The 24,769-nt window shown below is 43.8% G+C and overlaps 3 protein-coding genes across 3 annotated transcripts; all 3 read right to left on the bottom strand.

Annotated features, from left to right (window-relative positions):
* Window positions 1-1,139: 1,139 nt before the first annotated feature.
* On the bottom strand, window positions 1,140-2,240 carry LOC123686586. The gene has a single exon (XM_045626818.1). The coding sequence runs from the start codon at window positions 2,238-2,240 to the stop codon at window positions 1,140-1,142; it is 1,101 nt and encodes a 366-aa protein (XP_045482774.1).
* Window positions 2,241-8,637: 6,397 nt separating this feature from the next.
* LOC123686585 lies at window positions 8,638-9,866 on the bottom strand. Its single transcript, XM_045626817.1, has 2 exons — window positions 9,793-9,866; window positions 8,638-9,604 (listed from the first exon to the last, which is right to left on the bottom strand). Exons 1-2 carry the CDS (start codon window positions 9,864-9,866, stop codon window positions 8,638-8,640), a joined length of 1,041 nt encoding a protein of 346 aa, XP_045482773.1.
* A 3,733-nt stretch (window positions 9,867-13,599) lies between these two features.
* Window positions 13,600-15,518, bottom strand: LOC123686583. The gene is made up of 4 exons (XM_045626816.1): window positions 15,310-15,518; window positions 14,761-15,176; window positions 14,234-14,604; window positions 13,600-14,115 (listed from the first exon to the last, which is right to left on the bottom strand). Exons 1-4 carry the CDS (start codon window positions 15,516-15,518, stop codon window positions 13,600-13,602), a joined length of 1,512 nt encoding a protein of 503 aa, XP_045482772.1.
* Window positions 15,519-24,769: the final 9,251 nt, after the last annotated feature.

The following is a 24,769-nucleotide window of genomic DNA, read 5'->3' as shown; positions in this document are numbered from 1 at the left end:
GTCATCAGCACAGCCCAAAAAGAAGTTATCCTCGCGAACAAAAGACTGGTGAGGAAGTTCCTGACATCCCTCTGACCTGCTTTGGCAGAATCTGCCCGGCAGCGAAGAGTCCAACCCTATATGGTGAAGAGGAAAAAATAAATATTTATATATATATCATATATATTTATATATGAACTTTGTGTGTTCCGGATTGGACCGCGTCTAATATTTTGTCGTTTTCGACGTTTCGGCTCCGATTTTGGAGCCATTTTCAATAAACCGTATACTTTACGCCGGGGTCCCAATCTGCCTACTCCCCAGGTATCATCAACAAGAGTATTCTCGTAGGTGTGGTTATCTTCCGTCCCTCGAGGCAACTGAACGTTAACCACGAGAGGTCCTGTATTCATAGTAGAAGGGGGTGACCCACGTGTTGGAGGTTGCGCAGGAGCCGGTTGCGCAGTTGTTAGGCAGCCTCCAGTCATTGATCGAGCTGTCATCGATCGAGTTGTTATTGATCGAGTTGTATTCGATCAGTTTATTGTCGATCGAGTTGTTATCGATTGTGCAGGAACCGATAGTGATGTCACTTGACTTCGAGTCATCGATCGGGTTGTTATCGAACGGGTGGCAACTGGGAGCCTGGTACGGGTGGTATGAAGCTGAACTGTCGATCGGGTTGTTGTCGGGGGCTGAGTTATCGATCGATGTGTTGCCATGAGACGGTAAATCAAAGGTTTCCAAGTGTTGGGTAATCTTTGACCATCATCCCGTTTGTTGAGACAATTGGGTCGTTTTTCGATTTCTAGTGCTTCACGGATTATCCTACATGTGAGGGTTCTCTCTGCAGAGATGGTCTTACATCCCTCAAAATCAACGTTATGTTCCGTTTCAGAGTAGTGTTTGAATAGGGCAGATGTTGGATCTCCTTGGCGTATTGCGAGTTGGTGCTCATATACTCTGTTAGTTATACGTCTGTTGGTTTGTCCTATGTATGTTCTAGGACATGCGGAACATGGTATCTCGTATACTCCTTGAGACTCGTTATCGATCGTATCCTTTGGTGTTCGAAGAAATTTGGAAATTTTGTTATCGGCTGTGAACACTGTTTTTATATCCTGTTTTCGTAGTATGCGACTGATTTTGTCAGTGACTCCTTAGATAAAAGGTAGAAAAGCTTTATGAGGGAAATTTTCTGGAGGATTTTTGGGCTGTTGTGTATGGGTCTGATGTCGATTGATGGCTTTCTGAACTTGTTGACTGTTGTAGCCATTCTGTTGTAGGGCGGTCTGAAGGATGTCGATTTTTTTTTGAATGTGTAGGTTATCTGTCAGTTTTATGGATCTATGGATTAAGGAGTTCAATACGGATATGATTTGAGATGGATGATGGTGTGAATTTGCATTCAGGTAGCGGTTTGTGTGGGTTGGTTTTCTGTATATCGTGTGTGTGAAGGAATCGTTGGATTTCGCTACGAGGACATCAAGAAAAGGGAGTGAGTTGTTGGTTTCAACTTCCATAGTGAATTTGATATGGATATTTATATTATTCAGATGATCAAAGTAGTCTTGGAGAGTTTCGGGTCCATGTGGCCATATGACGAAGACATCGTCCACATATCGAAGCCAGCAAGGAGGTTTTAGGTGGAACGATTCGATGGCGTTGGTTTCAAAATCTTCCATGTAAATATCAGCGATGGCTGGAGAAAGTGGAGATCCCATGGGTGCACCCCTCACCTGTTTGTAAAATGTACCTTGAAAGAGGAAGTACGTGTTGGACATGCAATGGTTTATAAGGGTCAATGTATCCTGGGGTATGCGATGTTTGGTCTCCAGTATTTCAAGAGACTCTTTGAGTGGAATTTTGATGAAGAAAGATACGACGTCAAAACTGACAAGAATGTCTGACTCATAAATTTGATACGTTCTTAAGGTTTCGATGAAGTGGAAAAAATTCTTTACATGCGATGATGATTCTTCAGCTAGTGGTTGAAGTGTAGAAGCTAAGTATTTAGCAAGATGATGAGTTGCGGATCCAAAGGCACTGACGATTGGACGAAGAGGGATGTCCGGTTTGTGAACTTTAGGCAATCCGTAGATTCGAGGGATTCGAGAAGATTTTTCCCTTGGGATGAGAGATTTTCTGATTTCTATCGGAAGCTTCGAGGCAGTGATGAGAGCTTTGGTTTTTTTTTCTAGATAGGTTGTAGGGTCCTGCGGGGTGGTTTTGTATTCTGAAGACTTCAGAAGGGATGACATCTTCTCCACGTAGTCAGATGTGTTGAGAATAACCGTAGCGTCACCCTTGTCGGCTGGAAGGACAATGATATCGGTATTATTATGGAAATTTCTGAGGCATATTCTTTCAGAACGGGAGATGTTTGATGGAGGAAGTTTGACTCTCCTTAGGGTGCTGGTAATGTCCTGACGTGTTTCCTCGGCTTCGGTTGGGGGGAGGTGCGATATGGCGGATTCCACCTGAGTTATGATAGTTTCGGTCGGTAGTTTGTGTGGGGTGATACAAAAATTGAATCCTTCAGATAGAAGCTCTCGAGTGGTTTGATCGATGGGGGATCGGAGAGATTGTGTATCAGAACAGGAAGGTTGGATGTTTGTTTAGGTGGGATTTTGTGTTGGAGAAGGAAAATCAGTTTTTTCTTCTGGGTATCGGTCTTTTTTGCACTTATATGATCTGCGGTAATTCTTTCTTTAACGCATCCTCGTATTTTTCACTTTTTTATTATTTTTCATTGAAAATGTGCATTTTACAATGATTTTGGATGGTTTTCGATGATGGCAAACAAGTATTTTTGCTGATTTGTTGAATGGGATAGGGAGTGAACAGGGGTGCTGGGTGGGTAAGAATTTTTGAAGAAACGTTATGAAAATGGTGATTTTTATGCACGTTTACTCTTAAAAATATCTAACATGTAAATTTTGATGACGTCATTCTCAAAAACAATTCAAAAAATTCTACAAATTTTATTCAAAAATATTTAAACGTAACCTAACATAACCATAACCTAACAAAACCATAACCTAACATAACCATAACCTAACATAACCTTAACCTAACCTAACCTAACATAACCATAACCTAACATAACCATAACCAAACCTTATATAACTGCACACCTGTGATTCTGCAAATTGACGACGTTATTATCAAAAACAATTTTGAAAAATTCTACAATTTTATTCGAAAAGATTTGAACGTAACCTTATATAACTACACACCTGTAATTCTGCAGTTTGATGACGTTGTTCTCAGAAACGAAATAATTCGAAAATTCAAAGAAAAAAATATCTAAAGTAAATGTTATTCAGCATAAAAACTAGTACGCGCCCTCATCTACCTTGTAGGTAGATCAATATATCCTGTAGATCTACCTAATAGGTAGATCAATGTTGCCCATAGATCTACCTTGTAGGTAGATCAATGTTGCTCATAGATCTACCTTGTAGGTAGATCAATGTTACACATAGATCTACCTTGTAGGTAGATCAATGTTGCTCATAGATCTACCTTGTAGGTAGATCAATGTTACACATAGATCTACCTTGTAGGTAGATCAATGTTGCCCACAGATCTACCTTGTAGATAGATCAATGTTGCCCAAAGATCTACCTTGTAGGTAGATCAATGTTGCCAATAGATCTACCTTGTAGGTAGATCAATATAGCCCATAGATCTACCTTTTAGGTTGATCAATATAGCCCATAGATCTACTTTTTGATTCATTCATAAATACTCCCATATCTCCTGTAAAATCGATATCGCACTAAGATACTAAGGATTCATGAATATACGCGTGAGTAACGCGCATCTTGTATGTAATTTGAGGATTGGAATAATATCGAATAATTCCTATCAAGTGACAATCAACTCGACCCTGTATAAACTGTATATTTACATAAAACATCCTGAATATAAAGTTCTTGTTGAAACACATAGACGAAGCTTAAAATGCCAATCAACATATGTCTGATAAGTTAATGAATTTTGCATTGGAAAAATAAGCAAAAGCTATAACCTCAATTTTCAGATTTCATAATTCAGAAATGGCTAATTGCCACTAAATTGTACACCCAGTATAAAATTCAAAAAAGCAATCAGAAATAACGATCATCATGTCCTACCCGGGATTTCAATACCTCCTAGAATTATGCAATAGCCGAATAAGCAAAAACTTTAATCCTAATTTTCGAGAATGTCTAATTGGTACTGAGTTGTACCTACACCCGGTATTAACTTTACTCATATACTGTATAATTTCGCAAACTATGTAAAAGAAGACTAACCTAGAGCTAGTATCCCAATTTTCAGATTTCATTTTGTTTAATATTCCAGAAATATCAAATTGGTACCTCAAATTTGTACACCCTGTATAATTGTGAATCAATTATAATATATTTCCTCACAAAAAAATCCTGAAGCTTATAATCCGATGGTTCAATATTTCACATTTCTGCATAAAAATCTAATTAGTACTCGAACATGATACGTATATGATCGTCAGTCGCTTACTGTATACCTTCAAAAATTATGCAGAAAAAATAACCTAACATAACCGTAACCTAACATAACCATAACCTAACATAACCATAACCAAACCTTATATAACTGCACTCCTTTGATTCTACAAATTGATGATGTCATTCTCAAAAACAAGTTTAAAAAATTCTACAATTTTCATTCAAAAAGATTTAAACGTATCCTAACATAACCATAACCTAACCTTATATAACTACACACCTGTAATTCTGCAGTTTGATGACGTTGTTCTCAGAAACAAGTTTAAAAAATTCTACAATTTTCATTCAAAAAGATTCAAACGTATCCTAACATAACCATAACCTAACCTTATATAACTACACACCTGTAATTCTGCAGTTTGATGACGTTGTTCTCAGAAACGAAATAATTCAAAAATTAAAAAAAAAATATCTAAAGTAAATGTTATTTAGCATAAAAACTAGTTCGCAATCATTAATTACCATCAAAAAATAATTCCTAAACCTTAAGTCAGCAACAGAATAAAAGAAGCCCACAACATCAGTTCACCGTCCAGCACCAATACAATATCAATGATAGATAACAAGTAGGTATTTTTGCTGATTTGTTGTACGGAATAGGGAGTGAACAGGAGAGCTGGATGGGTAAGAATTTTTGAAGAAACGTTATAAAGCACGTTTACTCTTAAAAATATCTAACATGTAGAGTTTGATGACGTTTTCCTCAAAAACAATTCATTCTATACGAGCAAATTACTCTTTTTCCCAAACAAATGAATTAAGCAAAATAAAAAAAAATTAATACCTTATGTCCGCAGATACTCTTGACCGGCATTTTTCGCAAAAAGCGTGACACGACAACAGCCCATGAGCTATAAGGAATTGCCGCTGCACAACTTTATTCAAAATCATCTGGTTAAACTCAATATTCGTGTGAAAGAACTCTCTTTGTAGACGTTATAGCCACAACTCTTTACTACTGGCTGGAGAACAATCATTGTAATCTGCAAATGATTTGAAAAAAAATTCAAGCGAACTTTTCCGAAAGAACAATATTTCAAGTTAGAAATGTTCGTAAGTTACTTACATTTCAAATAATAGCTTCAAAAACACAAATCTTGTTTGCTTGTGAATATATTTCAGCCAATTTTTTAAAATGGCTACTAGCAAAAGAACGTTTCCAGGCAATGATAATATTAAGCGATGGCCAACTCTTTTCCTTTATATATATTCATAGAATAACATCAACCCATAACCAATAAAAGCTATAATGTCAAAATGAAAGCCGAAATTGAAATCCCAATTTTTTGAAATTACGTTGGAAGACATACAGTCATGGTTTCATATCTGCTATCACATTTCAAGGATATCCAATGAAGATATATATATATTCCTATAAGTGTCGCCCAAGAAAGACACCATTGATATTTGCAGGATCCTTTCGACCGAAGGCACTTGTTTGGATAAGCGCCAATACTCAATCCGTCAAGCCAGGATAACGGATTGAGGAATTCCCTAAAACAACGAAGGATTTGTACCGAGACTCGTGAATTTCCTGAATTAACATCGAAGTCTTTCACCACGATTGATAAGATAAAGTCGCCGAAACTGTCCGAGAAAAAAATATCTTAAGAGAGATGATTTTTTGGTAATTTGAAGGTGATTCTCTTGTGAAAATGTGTTGAAACCGTAGGAATTTATCAAATTAGAATGTGTATTATGTGCTAAATTTGATGGAGAAAAGTGTGAACATAGATATTCATAGAAACATAAAAAGAAATTATCAGGCCCGTATTGAGTAAGTGTTAGAAATAGCAATTTTCTTCATCGATTATCTCGGGAACTATTTATTTGCCAGTGCTCTTATTGGAAATATAGCATGAAAACATCATAACGAATCACTATACGAAAAATTATCAAAATTGGGGAGGGGGCGTTAAAGTAAAGATTAACCTGATCTGCCTTTTCGATAGAGATTCTAAGATAAGTATCCCAGATAATAGGATGGATGTTAGCAAGCGATAAAATTCCAAAGTGATGATAAAGTGACGAGTTGGTTGTATCGAGATTTTGTCTGATGTTGTGGATGGTTTTCCGGATTAAGGCATGACTGCACTTTGCGAGGATGTTCACGGTTGAAGGTGAACCGTCTGGGTGTTTTAATCGAATATTTGTAGAAATGACCTTGTTGTCTCGGCATGACTTGAGGAATGTTAAGTCACAAGGAAGTTTGGATCTGCGAATTAGAAGCGATGAATACATTCTGGAAGATTTCAAAATGTCCTCCCCGTAGAGGCGTGAAATATGTTCGGATAGGTTTCCGCGGTGGAAAATATTTGAACTTTGTGTGTTCCGGATTGGACCGCGTCTAATATTTTGTCGTGTTCGACGTTTCGGCTCCGATTTTGGAGCCATTCTCAAGAACCGTTGACTTTACGCCGGGGTCTCAATCTGCCTACTCCCAAGGTATCATCAACAAGAATATTCTCGTAGGTGTGGTTATCTTCCGTCCCTCGAGGCAACTGAACGTTAACCACGAGAGGTCCTGTATTCATAGTAGAAGGAGGTGACCCACGTGATGGAGGTTGCGCAGGAGCCGGTCGCGCAGTTGTTAGGCAGCCTCCAGTCATTGATCGAGCTGTCATCGATCGAATTGTTATTGATCGAGTTGTTTTCGATCGGTTTGTCGTCGATCGAGTTGTTATCGATTGTGCAGGAACCGATGGTGATGTCACGTGACTTCGAGTCATCGATCGGGTTGTTATCGAACGGGTGGCAACTGGGAGCCTGGTACGGGTGGTATGAAGCTGAACTGTCGATCGGGTTGTTCTCGGGGGCTGAGTTATCGATCGATGTGTTGCCATGAGACGGGAAATCAAAGGTTTCCAAGTGTTGGGTAATCTTTGACCATCATCCCGTTTGTTGAGACAATTGGGTCGTTTTTCGATCTCGAGTGCTTCACGGATTATCCTACATGTGAGGGTTCTCTCTGCAGAGGTGGTCTTACATCCCTCAAAATCAACGTTATGTCCTGTTTCAGAGTAGTGTTTGAATAGGGCAGATGTTGGATCTCCTTGGCGTATTGCGAGTTGGTGCTCATATACTCTGTTAGTTATACGTCTGTTGGTTTGTCCGATGTATGTTCTAGGACATGCGGAACATGGTATCTCGTATACTCCTTGAGACTCGTTATCGATCGTATCCTTTGGTGTTGGAGGAAATTTGGAAATTTGGTTTTCGGCTGTGTAAACTGTTTTTATATCCTGTTTTCGTAGCATGCGACTGATTTTGTCAGTGACACCTTTGATAAAAGGTAGAAAAGCTTTATGAGGGAAATTTTCTGGAGGATTTTCGGGTTGTTGTGTATGGGTCTGATGTCGGTTGATGGCTTTCTGAACTTGTTGACTGTTGTAGCCATTCTGTTGTAGGGCGGTCTGAAGGATGTCGATTTTTTTTTGAATGTGTAGGTTATCTGTCAGTTTTATGGATCTATGGATTAAGGAGTTCAATACGGAGTTGATTTGAGACGGATGATGATGTGAATTTGCATTCAGGTAGCGGTTTGTGTGAGTTGGTTTTCTGTAAATCGTGTGTGTGAAGGAATCGTTGGATTTCGCTACGAGGACATCAAGAAAAGGGAGTGAGTTGTTGGTTTCAACTTCCATAGTGAATTTGATATGGATATTTATATTATTCAGATGATCAAAAAACTCTTGGAGAGTTTCGGGTCCATGTGGCCATATGACGAAGACATCGTCCACATATCGAAGCCAGCAATTAGGTTTAAGGTATAACGATTCGATGGCGTTGGTTTCAAAATCTTCCATGTAAATATCAGCGATGGCTGGAGAAAGTGGAGATCCCATGGGTGCACCCTTCACCTGTTTGTAAAATGTACCTTGAAAGAGGAAGTACGTGTTCGACATGCAATGGTTTATAAGGGTCAATGTATCCTGGGGTATGTGGTCTCCAGTATTTCAAGGGACTCTTTGAGTGGAATATTGGTGAAGAGAGATACGACGTCAAAACTGACAAGAATGTCTGACTCATAAATTTGATACGTTCTTAAGGTTTCTATGAAGTGGAAAAAATTCTTTACATGCGATGATGATTCTTCAGCTAGTGGTTGAAGTGTAGAAGCTTAGTATTTAGCAAGATGATGAGTTGGGGATCCAAAGGCACTGACGATTGGACGAAGAGGGATGTCCGGTTTGTGAACTTTAGGCAATCCGTAGATTCGAGGGATTCGAGAAGATTTTTCCCTTGGGATGAGAGATTTTCTGATTTCTATCGGTAGCTTCGAGGCAGTGATGAGAGCTTTGGTTTTCTTTTCTAGATAGGTTGTAGGGTCCTGCGGGGTGGTTTTGTATTCTGAAGACTTCAGAAGGAATGACATCTTCTCCACGTAGTCAGAAGTGTTGAGAATAACCGTTGCGTCACCCTTGTCGGCTGGAAGGACAATGATATCGGTGTTATTATGGAGATTTCTGAGGCATATTCTTTCAGAACGTGAGATGTTTGATGGAGGAAGTTTGACTCTCCTTAGGGTGCTGGCAATGTCCTGACGTGTTTCCTCGGCTTCGGTTGGGGGGAGGTGCGATAAGGCGGATTCCACCTGAGTAATAGTAGTTTCGGTCGGTAGTTTGTGTGGGATGATACAAAAATTGAATCCTTTAGATAGAAGCTCTCGAGTGGTTTGATCGATGGGGGTATCGGAGAGATTGTGTATCAGGACAGGGGGGTTGGATGTTTGTTCAGGTGGGAATTTGTGTTGAAGTAGGAAAAACAGTTTTTTCTTCTGGGTATCGGTCTTTTTTGCACTTATATGATCTGCCTTTTCGATAGAGATTCTAAGATAAGTATCCCAGATAATAGGATGGATGTTAGCATGCGTTAAAATTCCAAAGTGATGATAAAGTGACGAGTTGGTTGTATCGAGATTTCGTCTGATGTAGTGGATGGTTTTCCGGATTAAGGCATGACTGCACTTTACGAGGATGTTCACGGTTGAAGGTGAACCGTCTGGGTGTTCCAATCGAAAATTTGTAGGAATGACCTTGTTGTCTCGGCATGACTTGAGGAATGTTATGTCACAAAGAAGTTTGGATCTGCGAATTAGAAGGGATGACTACATTCTGGAAGATTTCAAAATGTCCTCTCCATAAAAGCGTGAAATATTTTCGGATAGGTTTCCGCGGTAGGAAATATTTGAACTTTGTGTGTTCCGGATTGGACCGCGTCTAATATTTGGTCGTGTTCGACGTCAAGCTCAACAGGGTCGTCTTTTCCCACTTACTTTTCCAAGCTCGTTCCCTTAGCAGTGGTTTCGCTAGATAGTAGGTAGGGACAGTGAGAATCTCGTTTATCCATTTATGTGCGTCACTCATTAGATGACGAGGCATTTGGCTATTTAAATCTCTTCATTAAAAAATTATATATTGTACATCTGCTTGGCCAACATAGAGTACAAAGGGGCCGCCCTGCTCCGCCCATAAAATTAATATCATCCATAATCAACAATAATTGTAAATATAACAAAGATAGAAACACACTTTCAACAACAATGTATAGAAGAATGATACAAAACAAAGGGCTCTCCCGAAAACCTTGAAACCGGGAAGCGGGTCGAAAATGCACTCCCGCACCAGCAGAGGAGATATTTCCTCTGGGAAATTCGTCAGAGGTAACGCGTAAATGAAACTCTTCCCGGCGCACACACTACACATCACGATGCCAACCCCGTCTCATGAAGTCCTGATGGATATAAAAACTTCCTCTCACTGCCGTCTGCACCAACTCTTTTCTGTTATTGAAGGTGTTTATCTTCAACTCCTCCAGGGCTGTCGTACTGGGCCTGCACTACATACCTCTGGCTCCTATGATGAATGGTAGGACCTTGATCTCTTTGCCAGCATATCTTGCTCTAAGAACCTCCACGAACTCCGGTTGGTCATAAACTAGTCTTTTGGCCTCCCATGTTTCAGCCAGATCTCTAGGTGTCTCCCAGGATACTGAGACGTCCAGGACTATTACCTTCTCCGACTTACTCAGAATTAGATCAGGTTTATTGAGGACTCCACGGGTGTCTCTGATATTTGGTTCTTCTTCGACATCCCATTTCATCCTTAGAGCTATACCTTTTGTTCTTCTGACAATGAAGTTGTGCCGGTTCATTCTGGTGGTATGGGTGATAGGACATTTTTGCAAAACGTGTGAGAGGCTTTCCACACGGATGCATCCTACCCGGCATTTGCGCTGGTCTGGTGGGTTGTAAGGCAGCGCTCTTGTTGGTAGGCAGTTGCATTTAAGTTGGACCGTTCTAATGTAGTCTTGTCCAATATTTCGGGGGATCATCTACCAGATGGTTGGAAGCGGAGTCGTTTTGGAACTGGAGTGTGCCTCCCCCATAGTAAGACTGGTCCAGTAAGTTGCCATTTTTCCTATTCACCTGTTTTTTGGTGACACAATCCGGTTTAATCAGTCTTTCTATCCTCTTGGTCCATTCGTGAGCCTCAGCAGGAGATGCTTGAACTCTTCTTGTGATTCTGCAACCTTTATTTATCGATTTCTCATAATTATTGGGATTTTTCTGGTGAATGAAAATACCTCTAATCCGCCCATCTTTGCTGGAGCATACAGTACTGGGTCCGCTACATGTTCTGGAAGATGCAAGATCTTCTTAATTGTCCCTTTAACCTTCCTGTCCACCTCCTTCAGGACCTTCTTGTTTACAGCAGGGCTTTGCATCGCATGTACATACAGTGGGATTAGATACATTTTAATGACACACAATTTCTGTTGTGGTTTCAGTGGCGCCTTCCTGATCCTCTTCAATTGTTCCTGTAATTGTTGAGCATTGCATTGTATAGCACCCGTGCAGGAAAACTTCTGGCCTAAGTATTTTAGTTCCTCCTCTATAACCAGTAGTTATCAGATTGCGGCACTGTTTTTATTTTTAGTACTCGAGCGTGGCACATCATCATGTAGCCCCGCCGGTCATCTTAACCGTGCCGTGAATTTCCATCCCAACGCGAACCCGCACCGAGTCAAGAACAACAGAAAGGTCGGACTGGTCTTGCCCCCTACACCAGCAATACGGGGGTTAGCCCGCTGCTTACTTTTCCAGGGCACGGCAGCACGAGCACCCGTGGGTCTAAATCTCAGGGCTCAAATTCGCCGGAGGATTTCTCCCCCTACATCTAAGGTCCGATCTCAAAGTGTGCCAAGACACGGATACGAAATCCACGCTGAGACTTCCATCCACGAACGTGGCCAGTGCACGCGCATTTGGTGGCGATCTTTTCACCTTCCCTTTTTTTGAAGGGGAACCTGCGCGACTGGTCAGGGCACCGAGGGTGCCCTTCCAGCAGCCGGAACTCCCATCGCCGTGCATCTGTAATATAATAATAAAACGCATAAATTGGTAAAAACTGATCTAAAGCAGACCCCGTGAGCAATAAAATAAAATTTGCCACTTCTATTTCTTTGATGATGTATGTACAGGTTAAAAATATAAAAACTGTAAAATTAAAAGATAAATAAAATATATATTTTAGTTTCTGGATGGTCGAAAGTGATAATGATGAGATCTCATGTAATATGTTAGGAATAGAAATTCTTTCGAAGTCTCATTTGCCACTTTGTAAAATTTTTCTTTGAATTGATGTATAAATAAAATCATAAGTTAAATAAATAAGTTAAAATAGAGTAAATATAAAATCTGATGCTCAACAGGATCTGCGACACTTACAACACTGAATAAAGATAAAAATTAATAAATTATTAGTATATCTATTTACACCAGCTGGGCAGGTATCATCGAATAGCTTGCAGTGTATCATCAGTCTCTGCGCTCTCGACGCTTATGGGCAGCGAACCGCCCGAGAGGACTTCAAAAAGTCCTTCCAGACCATAATGCTGCCAATTATGGTCTGCGTGACCAAGGTCTTCATGTCCTGGTGGCTAAAACCCAAGACACTCGAGAGTGTCGAGTTCTCAACACACCAGGTCCCCTTAGCGCCAACAACTAAGGGGGCCACGACGATGATGTCTCCTGGGTGTCTGACGTTTAGAGCTTGAATTAAACGGGGCTCGCTATAAATGGCAACTTTATTAAGCGCAGCCACAGACAGGGGATTAGGCCCCTCCCAGGAAACCGTAGCGTCCACCACGACTATTCTCGACCCCATACGGAGCAACAGGTCGGGAATCTTCAGAGCTCCGTCTGTGCACCTAATTCTGGGCTCCACTTCCACCATCCACCCCTTGCGTTCGGCAATCTTTCGGACCGTCTGGACCAAATGGTCATGTCGACGAATCCGGGTACGCAGCGAAACAGGACACTTCTGTAACACATGCGACAGACTCTCGGTCCGCAAGCACCCCATCCTACACTGGCGTTCACCAGGCGGATTTGAAGGCACTCCATGGACCGGTAAAAGATTGCCCCGCAACTGGACGGCTCTGACGAAGTCAGCGCCAGACCAGTAAGGTGGGGGGTTAGGAACCCAGTCGCTGCACCGGGGGTAGGCCCGTCCTTGCCGCAAGCCGTTAACAGAAAAGCTAGTGTCAAGCCTCTCTGACATCCTCTGTGCCAGCGCTCTCATGCTCCCTCCACTCTCCCCCGTCCAGCGTCCCAGTTTGCGAACAAACTCAACGCTGTAGGACGTGGAGAGAGTTGCCGACGTTATTGGGTCGGCAGCAATGAACAGGCGGTTAAGCCTGTTTCGGAGGATGGCTGGTATAATCTCACTAAAGCATGAGAAACCGAGCCCACCCTCCCGAACGGGAGCGTGAATAAAGGCTTCTGCACAGGTCTTGTTCAGGTGGAGGTAGCTGCGGACAGCCACCCGCACGACCCGATCAAAATACTTCAGAGTCTTCTTAGTAACGACCGGCGATTGGAGCAGATGTAAATATCTTGGGAGGAGATAAACTTTCAAGATGGCCAACTTCTGCTGCGGCTTCAGAGGGCTCTTCCCAATCCTCCGGAGCTGAATGTTCACCTCGTCCAGCACCGGCTTAGATCTACCCATGATACCGTAATTCGCGCCCAAGTAGCCAAACATCTTGCCCGGCTGTAGTTGCCTGATCGGTTGGCCCTCTATACAAAATAGAGGTCGGGTGATACAGTACGAGTGCTTATTTGCACTTTGCATTTGGAGGGGTTGAACCCCATTCCCCTCCTAGTAAAGAAGTCTGCAGCCAGCTTGAGACGCTTAGTGGCCTCCTTAGGCGAATTCGCTAGTAGCAGCAGGTCGTCGGCATAACCTAAGACCGCTAAACGCGCGGTATCATTTACGGGCAGACCACCCTCGGCGCCTTGGAGATCACAAATCAACTCGTCGAGGACGAAGTTAAACAGGTAGGGGGAAAGCGGGTCGCCCTGCTTCACTCCCCTACATATTGGGATCTCTCCGGTCATACTCCTCCCGAGCTGCACTACGGTAGTGGCATCTTCAAAAGAATCCTCCACATACCGAATAGTAGTCTCGTCTATCCCGAGCCTCTTCATCGCTCTCACGATGGACTGTTGAGAAACAGTGTCGAAGGCTTTACGCACATCGACACTAAGGATAGTATAAGGTTTCAAACTCTTTCGTCTCTCCTTAATTAGAGCCTGAAGGGTGAGGTTATTTAATAGGACCCCGTCGACCTGTCGAAAACCTCTCTGGTTTGGGGTGGATTTGAATCCCCCCCATACGCTTGCCCAAAATTCTATGTAGCACCCGAGTTACCACCGAGGCGATGGTAATCGGGCGACAGTTATTAATATCATCTGTGTCACCCCCCTTTGGTATCAGAATCGTCCGGTTTCTCTTCAGCGCCGACGGAGCGACGCCAAAGAGAAGCATGGAGTTGAATAAAAAGACAAGCCTCTTCAGAGGCACCTTCATGAGGTCTTTGATTTTGACACCATCGACCCCAGCGGAAGGCGACTTGTTTGCCCCGAGAGCCCATACGATTTCATTCTCCGAAATCGGGCTCGACAAGTCCTGAGCCTCTTGCTTGCCCTTGATGTCCTCTACGTCTTTCTTTGAGGGGTGACTGAAAATCTGCCGAAACTTACTTTCGGCAGACTGAACGTTGGGAAACGTCTGACTCCCCCCTACGGGAGAGTCATCTATGATATTTCGTGCCAGAGAGGCGCGGTTTGTCCGGTACATCCTTTGTACCGTCTAATATAAAAAGGCTCGCTCTTGACGCCTATTTAACGCTTCGACAGGTCGTGTCTTTTCCCTTGTGTTATTATTATTATGGCCACCTAGCCTGTCGGACATCTGCGGAAGCAGAGCCTTCAGGTAGATGGCTAGTTTCTCTCTCACCCTCTCTCTTTGATTATGGGTGTCGACAAGCTGCGTCATGTTATAGACCGCTTCATCGGCATCGACCCATCCACCTTGAGCCGCCCAATAATCTCTCAAGAAGAGAACGATTTTATGTGTTTGTCTCAACGGATGGAAGTCCGAGGCATTCGGGTTCAGAAACCCACTGCTGTGCAACTCCGCACTAGACTCAACGACCACCGAGGCCTCAGAGGTAGCGGCCGCATCCGCAGGGGATTGGATGAGCGCAGCGACCGCTTCGGACATCCGTTGAAATACTTCAACGGCGTCACTCGACGGCCCCGCATTCTCACCCGCGAGACGCTGGATGACTTCTTTGTACTTGGCTTCCCTTCTGCGGTACTTAATGAAGTCAAGATTCCTTTCTGGGTGAAAACCCAGAAGGTGTTTATTAATGAAGGGGCCATTGTACGCGAGTTCACATCGAGCCATCTCGAGCATGTCCTCGCTTGTCCATTCGTCTCTACCCCCAGGAATCTCGTACCGATCCTCCAGATCCCGGTTGGTGTGCCTGTCTCATGTGTTGTCGAACGCCGCGATAACCGCGGAAGCGACTCCCACAGATAGGGCACGCGTCAGCGTCGCTGGCCGGTGGACCGCGACATCGCAGTCTCCTCAGGTGAGTCTGCATGCCCGCGTCCGTGGCGAAGGTCGTTCCGCATACGCAGACGACCATCGCAGATGTTTTGATTCACCCTTCAAATAGAAGGTGGTGCAGTAGTGGGTGGGAGGTAAAGTGTCTCACACACTTTTATTGTATCTAAGGAAACTTCTACACCACAATTGCACCGTGCTACGTCGGTGAAACCACAAACCCTCTCCCTAAGAATGTGGGTGGACCCACGATCTGCTCAAATGTTCGTACAGATCGCTGTGAAGGGGCCACTTGAACTGTTCTATTCTTAGGGTTCGCTTCCGCTCGTTACCGGCAAAAGCCGTTACCAGGGACCACCACGTGGAGGTGAGCGGAAACTTGCTGAACAACGCGTGATCAACCGACCGCGCGACACACCGAGGGCGAGACAATTAAGTCTCAGAACACTCTCTAAAAAATCACGCTTTTTCGGTAGGACACTTGTATATCAGCCAACGGTCCCCAAGAACCAGTGGCTATTATAATCTCTTTATTCAAAATAAAAGTACATCTGCTGGGCAAACATTAAGTACAGAAAGGGCCGCCCTGCTCCGCCCAAAATATTCCAACATATTTCTCCAAACATTGTGTAAGCAATTAATATGTATAACAACAGTAATATCAACAACAATGTTCGGCAATAGATTTTATAAAAAAAAAACATGTGCTGGGCCAACATATTTACAACGGGGCCGCCCTGCTCCGCCCATAAAAGAACAACAACAATAGTTTATACAAGAAGATGTAGACAACAAACAATATTTCTTATTTCCATAAATGGTGTACAAACAACAGTATTGAAAAAAAATGGAAACAAAAGATGGGCCGAAACCTGCACTCCCGCACCAGTAGAGGAGATATTTCCTCTGTGCACTTAGTCAGAGGTAACACTATTCAGGCCTTTCCCCGAACTCGCAACATCGCTCGCGACGCCACTCACAGGACCACTGATCGCAATGCCGCACTCGCACTACCGATCACGACACCAGCCTCTCCTCATGAAGTCCTGGTGGATGTAGTAGCTCCCTCGTACTGTGGTCTGCACCAGCTCTCTTCTGTTGTTGAGGGTGTTTATTTCCAACTCCTCCAATGCCGATGTGCTAGGTCTGCACCACATACCCCTAGCTCCTATTACAAAGGGTAGAACTTTTATCACCTTGCCGGAATATCTAGTTTGGAGGGAATCGAGGAATTCTGGTTGGTCGTATACCAGTCTTTTGGCATCCCATGTCTCTGCCAGATCTCTAGGTGACTCCCAGGAAACGGAGACGTCCAGCACTATAACCTTTTCGTGGTTGGTCATAATCAGGTCTGGTTTGTTGAGGACCCCTCGGGTGTCTCTTATGTGCGGCTCCTCTTCTACCTCCCATCTCTTCTTCAGAGCCATGTTCTTGATTCTCTTCACCACGAAGTTATGTCGTTTTATTCGGGTGGTATGCGTTATTGGGCATTTCTGCAGCACATGGGACAGGCTCTCAGTACGGTCGCAGCCCACCCGGCACCTGCGCTGGTCTGGCGGATTGTACGGTAATGCTCTGGTTGGTAAGCAGTTGCAACGGAGGTGGACTGTTTTTATGTAGTCCTGTCCGGTCCAGTATCGGGGGGGATTGTCTATCAGATGGTTAGATGCAGAGTCATTTTGGAACTGGAGCGTGCCCCCTCCATAGTACGACTGATCCAGCAGGACACCATTTTTCCGGTTCACCTGTTCCTTGGTGGTGCACTCAGGTTTGATGAGCCTTTCAATTCTACTAGTCCAGTCCTTGGCCTCATCCAATAGATACCGGAAGTCCCCCTCCGAGTCCGCAACGGATCTCCATCGACCTCTCATTATGATGGGTATCTTCCTAGAGAAGGAAAATAATCCCAGTCCGCCCATCTTCACCGGGGCATATATCACTGGGTCCGCCACATGTTGCGGAAGGTGCATGATCCGCTTGACCGCCATCCTCATCCTGCGATCTACCTCCTTCAGGACTTTACTATTTATTGCTGGGCTCTGCATTGCGTGTATATAGCGCGGTATGAGGTACATCTTGAGGACATTCAACTTTTGTTGAGGTTTAAGTGGCGCGTTTTTGATCCGGTTAAGTTGATCTTGGAGTTCCTTAGTACTGCAGTGGATGGCCCCTGAGCAGGAGAACTTTGGTCCTAGATATTTAAGCTCGTCTTCAACTGCTAATGCCTTGATGGATTGGCCGTATATGTAGTACAGGGGGGTGGTCACCACGAAAGTCTTCTTTTTGGATGGAAGAGTGCGCAGAGTAAGTGATTCGCACTTTTTGGGGTTAAGTTTGAGACCTCTTGCTTCGAAGAACTCCACTGCGCACTTTAATAAGCCCTGTGCTGAATCTATCTGGTCAGCCATCAACACGATATCATCTGCATACGCCAGTGTACTAACTTTGTACTGTCCCAGGGTCAGTCCTCTCATAGTAGAAAGTCTCTCAATCAGCTCATCAACAACCGCGTTGAATAAGAAAGGTAAGAGTGGATCTCCCTGTTTTAATCCTCTTCTTATTTTGATGTTTCCAGCCTCTTTTCCAACACATGAGATGGTTGTCTCACATTCTGTCAGGTTGTTCATGATGTAATTAGATGTCTTTTCATCTATATTCAAACGGTGCAAGGCTCTTCTGACAGAATTGTGAGAAACGGTGTCGAAAGCTTTTCGAAGGTCCAAGGTGATCATGGTGAAGCCTCTTCCGGTCACTCTTTCTCGTTTGATGATGGTATGGACGGTCAGGTTGTTGGCGAAGCACCCATCAACTTCCGAAAACCCTCGTTGGCATCTGTTCAGCGGGACAGCCCTCATTCTCTCCGCCATCAGCCTGTTGATAACACGCAGTAGGATAGGGGAGACAGTAATCGGTCTCCAGTTGTCCACGTTAGTTAGATCCTCGCAGTTCTTCGGGATGAGGGTCGTTCTTGATTTCTTCAGGCAAGCTGGGACGAATTGAGTGTATAGCATGATGTTGAAGAGTAATGCTATCTTATTTAGAGGTATTCTTGACAGGTCCTTTCCTGTCATGCCATCAGGCCCTGGGGAGGTGCGGGGGCTAATAAGATCTTTATTCAGTTATACTGTGTGTGATACATAATGATAGACATACAAGACGTAATCTCTCAAATACAACAATCAAAATTACATGATCTACAAGACATAGTATCCAATATATCAAGCAAAAATTACATGTACAGTAAAATAAAATACAGACATTGGGTTTTTATATGAGTGATGGCAGTGAACAATCGCCAAAGAAAAGATGTAAAGTCTTTGTATGAACCGATGTCACTTACACGCACATTGAGCGGTAAAGGCCATATTCCCGCACACGATCACACATAACACGCACAAAAGACCGATTACTCTCTGAAGGCCTTGCCAGAGGTAGCATTCAACGTAGTTCAATCCCATGACCTGCGGCAGACGTCCGTATGGATGGACCAGCTGCCTCGTAGCGTTGTCATAACGAGGTCTCTTCTTAGCTGTGTCGTGGCGATATCGAGAGCTTGTAGCAGTGTATCACTCTCCCTGCACCAGAACCCCCTTGCTCCTATAATGAACGGCAGCACACTTATGTTCTTGTCGGGGTGCTGTACCGACAATGCATCCAGGAACTCAGGCTGATCGTATGTTGCCTTCTTGAACATGTATGTTTCTGATAGGAGTCTAGGAGTCTCCCAAGATACGCCCACATCAGCCACAATTATGATGTCGCCTTTGGAGCAAATCATGTCTGGTTTGTTAAGCCTTCCTCTGGTATCTCTAATATGGGGTTCTTCCGTCACCTCCCAGCCCTTTCTTCGGGCAGCTTCAGCGATTCTCCTCGACACAAAATTATGGCGGTTTATGCGCTTAGAGTGGCCTAGGTGGCATTTTTGCAGCATATGAGAGAGGGATTCAATTCTTCCGCATTTGCCCCTACACATCTTTGCCTCTCTGGGGCCGTATGGTAGGCCTCTCGTGGGAAGGGTGTTCGTCCTTAGTTTGATTGCTGACAAGTAATCCTCTCCTGACCATGCAGGAGGTGATGAATAAATATAAAAATTGGAGGCACTGTTGTTGGCTGCCTGTTTAGTACCACCACCATAAAAGGAACTCTCTAACTTATCAGCATTATTCTGATCCACAGCGTTCTTGTTCTTGAGGTGCGGTTTTATCATCCTCTGCAGCCTCATCGTGAATGCGTCGTCCTCACCAATCGCACTGCTGAACAAGTTGCATCTCCTTTTTACCCTCACTATTCTGTTCATCATTATAATTGGAATTTTACGTGTGAGAGAGAAGATGCCAAGTCCGCCCAATCTCACGGGGGTATATAGACTCTCATCAATGACATGCACTGGAAGTCTCAAGATCTTTTTTACCGCTCTTCGTATTTGTCTGTCGGCCTGCTTAAGCACTCTGATGTTGATTGAAGGGGATTGCAAAGAGTGTATGTATCTTGGCACCAGATGTTCTGCCAGTATGGTCATCTTCTGTTGAGGCTTAAGGGGCGCTCTCATTATTCTTGTCAGCTGGGTGTCTAGGTTGGCGGTGCTGCAAGGTGTCATTCCGGCATGTGTATAAACTTTTCCCAGGTATTTAAAAGATTCGGCGACAGATGTTATGGGGGGGATTGGGTTACCTCTAACGTAGAACTTCGGAGTAGGATGGATGTATAGCTTCTTCTTCGAGGGCACCACTGATAGTGACAAGGACGTGCACTTATTTGTATTAAGTGCTAAGGAGCGCGCTTCGAAGAATTGGCAGGCATATTTAAGTAGAAATTGCGCATCCTTTGTGTTCTCTGCCAGCAAGAGAAGGTCGTCCGCGTACCCGAGAACGGAGATGTTCGCTGTTCCCATTTTGACCCCATGTCTAATCTTAAGGGATGCGATTAGCTCATCCAGGACCATGTTGAATAAGATCGGAGATAGAGGGTCCCCCTGTTTGACTCCTCTTTTAACCTGCATTCCTGCGATCTCCTCTCCCTCACAGAAAATTGTTGTCCATTGGTCTTCAAAGTTTGCCATAATATAGGCAGCGGTTCTCGGGTCCACTTTAAACCTTCTAAGTGCCCTTTTTATTGACTGATGGGATATGTTATCAAAAGCCTTTTTCAAATCTAAGGTGATAACCGTCAGGGGTTTGCCCTCTTTCCTCTTCTTTTTAATGATTTTCTGAAGAGTAAGATTATTAGCGAAGCAGCCGTCTATATCTGTGAAGCCTCTTTGGCATTCATCGATCTGTATGTTTGCAGCTAGTTTCTTGGCCATCATTTTGTTGAGAACCCGCAGTAAGATAGACGCTACTGTTATCGGTCTCCAGTTGTCAATATTTCCCTTGTTCTTATCGTTTTTAGGAATCAAGATGGTGCGGCTCTTTCGAAGGGGTTCAGGTACATATTTGGAGTGTACCATCAAGTTGTACAGAAGTTCTAAGGTTTCCAGGGGTATTTTTTTTAATCTTCCCGAGTCTATGCCATCAGGACCCGCAGAGGTCGTCCCCATACTTTTAATGGACTCCATTATGTGGGTCTTCTCTATGGCCGCGTAGATGTTGCACGGGCTTTCCATTGCATCGGTGATGTAGGCAATATCTGGAGGGGAGGCATTCTCGAAGATGCTCTTATATTCCTCAATAATATCATCAATCTTTGGCCTTGATTTTGTTGCCGATGGTTTTATATCATCTATGATCTCTCTGGCGAGTTCTTTCTTATTAGCCTTGAACTTATTCTGAATGTATTTGTACAATCTTGCCCTATATTTTCTTCTTCCACCAGTCTCTTCTGGCATTTGTGGCGCAGTTCTATAGCTGCTTTTCCTTACTCTTCCATACTTCCAGATGTCAAGCACCCATCGGTCGATGACCTCTTTATATCCACTCTCTCTCTGACATACTGCGTTACACACTTGAATTGCCTCCACATCTTCTAGATCTACGCACATCTGTATCAGGTGGTTGAGTACAGGATCTCGCGTGTCTATCGGTATATTACCTGGGGTTGTTGGTGTGTGGTGTGCCGTGGATTGTATGTCAGGCTGCCAGATGTTGGGGCTCGTGGGCGTATGGGGTGCCGTGATCGGTTCGGCGTTAGTCGTCTGTGAATCTGGCTCAAGGTCAACCACTATTCGGAGGGGTAGTTGTTCATTATCGGGATCGTATGTATATTCGGTAGGCTCCTCTTCACTGTCTTCCCTTTCGGGGATATAAGTCTCTTCTTCTATGGATGCAGAGGATGTTTCTGAATCAGAAGTCTCAACTCGGGCTCTCACAGCAGCCACGCGACCTGGTGTTACCCTACTTCTGGTATTTGGCCTAGATGGCCCAGCACACTCGTTGTCTGATGTCGGTGACGTAGAGGATGTAGTAGCTATTTCGTTCTTAAAACGTTCGACTAAGTTAGTATACGTCATACCATATCTCTTCTTCCTCAAGCCCTCTTTGGGTCTGCCCATTTTTTCCGATAGATAGTCGAGCAGTTTCTCACCTTCATAGGCCGCCTCTAGTCTAGCCATTTCCTCTAGCTCCCCCTCCGTCCAGAATTGTCGGCGACCACCAGTCTCCGCCTCCTCATACAACTCTCTATTATATTCCTCAGGATGACTTGCCTGCTGATGTTTACGCATTGCCATAAAATTCCGAAAATCTCTGTCGCAGTATCTGCATTTTGATTCGTCTCGGACGGGGGCTCCGCGGCAGTATCTCCTCTGATGATCTTTTCGCCCCCTCTCGGAGACGTAGGACTTTCCACAGATGCATGGGTACATGCTCGCTAGTTAGGTGGAATCAAAAAGTCTCACCTCAACTTCAGGAAAAAAAAAATGACGATTAACGAAAACGAACAATAAATACAATAACAAATAAATAAATAAATAAGAGAGTCATAGTTACTCCCGCCGTTTACCCGCGCTTTTTTGAATTTCTTCACGTTGACATTCAGAGCACTGGGCAGAATTTACATTGCGTCAACACCCGCTGGAGCCATCGCAATTTTTTTTAAAAAGACGAATCCCCAAGCTAAGGGCTGAGTACTAACAGATCGCAGCGTGGAATCTGCTCTACCGATTACAACACCCTGCCAAGTACGTAAGTCGTCTACAGACAATTCAAAGCTTCAACATCGAAATAGTTGACCCATAATCGACCGTCAAAGGGCCAGATCAGACGTGGCAAGAATCGATCCCGCCGCCGACCATCAGCCCCAACGGCAACCTTGGCTCGTGCGACACCAGACGAGAACATCTGATGCCTAGTGAAGTCACATTGTTTTGAGCCTTTCGACTCATAGAAGCTCAAAAAGGTATCGTTGCCACCTTTGACTAGACAGGATACGGCCTTAGAGGCCATCAGGCATAATCCCACGGATGGTAGCTTCGCACCACCGCCCGCCCGAGCGAGTGCGTGAACCAAATGTCCGAACCTGCGGTTCCTCTCGTACTGAGCAGGATTACTATCGCAACGAGTCATCAGTAGGGTAAAACTAACCTGTCTCACGACAGTCTGACCCTTATGAAGCATTGCATGTCGAACACGTACTTCCTCTTTCAAGGTACATTTTACAAACAGGTGAAGTGTGCACCCATGGGATCTCCACTTTCTCCAGCCATCGCTGATATGGCCACTGGGACCCGAAACTCTCCAAGACTTCTTTGATCATCTGAATAATATAAATATCCATATCAAATTCACTATGGAAGTTGAAACCAACAACTCACTCACTTTTTTTGATGTCCTCGTAGCGAAATCCAAAGATTCCTTCACACACACGATTCACAGAAAACCAACCCACACAAACCGCTACCTGAATGCAAATTCACACCATCATCCGTCTCAAATCAACTCCGTATTGAACTCCTTAATCCATAGATCCATAAAACTGACAGATAACCTACACATTCAAAAAGAAATCAACATCCTTCAAACCGCCCTACAACAGAATGGCCACAACAGTCAACAAGTTCAGAAAGCCATCAACCGATATCAGACCCATACACAACAACCCAAAAATCCTCCAGAAAATTTCCCTCATAAAGCTTTTCTACTTTCCATCAAAGGTGTCACTGACAAAATCAGTCGCATACTACGAAAACAGGATATAAAAACAGTTTACACAGCCGATAACAAAATTTCTTCGAACACCAAAGGAAATCATCGATAACGAGTCTCAAGGAGTATACGAGATACCATGTTCCGCATGTCCTAGAACATACATCGGACAAACCAACAGACGTATAACTAACAGAGAATATGAGCACCAACTCGCAATACGCCAAGGAGATCCAACATCTGCCCTATTCAAACACTACTCTGAAGCAGGACATAACTTTGATTTTGAGGGATGTAAGACCATCGCTGCAGAGAGAACCCTCACATGTAGGATAATCCGTGAAGCACTCGAGATCGAAAAACGACCCAATTGTCTCAACAAACGGGATGATGGTTAAAGATTACCCAACACTTGGAAACCTTTGACTTCCCGTCTCATGGCAACACATCGATCGATAACTCAGCCCCCGACAACAACCCGATCGACAGTTCAGCTTCATACCACCCGTACCAGGCTCCCAGTTGCCACCCGTCAGATAACAACCCGATCGATGACTCGAAGTCACGTGACATCACCATCGGTTCCTGTACAATCGATAACAACTTGATCGACAACAAACCGATCGAAAACAACTACTCGATCCATAACAACTCGATCGAGGACAACTCGATCAATGACTGGAGGCTGCCTAACAACTACGCAACTGGCTCCTGCGCAACCTCCATCACGTGGGTCACCTCCTTCTACTATGAATACAGGACCTCTCGTGGTTAACGTTCAGTTGCCTCGAAGGACGGAAGATAAACACACCTACGAGAATACTCTTGTTGATGATACCTGGGGAGTAGGCGGATTGAGACCCCGGCGTAAAGTCAACGGTTCTTGAGAATGGCTCCAAAATCGGAGCCGAAACACCGAACACGACAAAATATTAGACGCGGTCCAATCCGGAACACACAAAGTTCAAATATATATATATATATATATATATATTTATATATTCTTGACCTGGTCTTCGGTGACATCGATATCCAGACCGTATATTTGCAGCTATCTTACTTTCTCCTCCCCTATATCTTCTTTCATTTTCTTGCTGCATTTTTCTTTTTAAGTTTGCAGATATTACCCGTCTCCTTGCTGCCTCTTTTCATTTCAAACAGAAGATGTCCCTCTCTTGTTTGTCTAAGTCTTTCTATTTCATCCTTCATTTCATCTTGCTTTCCCAATTTTTGTTTCAGATTACCTACCATCTGG

The sequence above is a fragment of the Harmonia axyridis genome, chromosome X (genome assembly GCF_914767665.1).
Source record: "Harmonia axyridis chromosome X, icHarAxyr1.1, whole genome shotgun sequence".
Classification (NCBI taxonomy): domain Eukaryota; kingdom Metazoa; phylum Arthropoda; class Insecta; order Coleoptera; family Coccinellidae; genus Harmonia; species Harmonia axyridis.
Note: the sequence above shows the minus strand (reverse complement) of the source record. Positions and strands in the feature narration are given on the sequence as shown.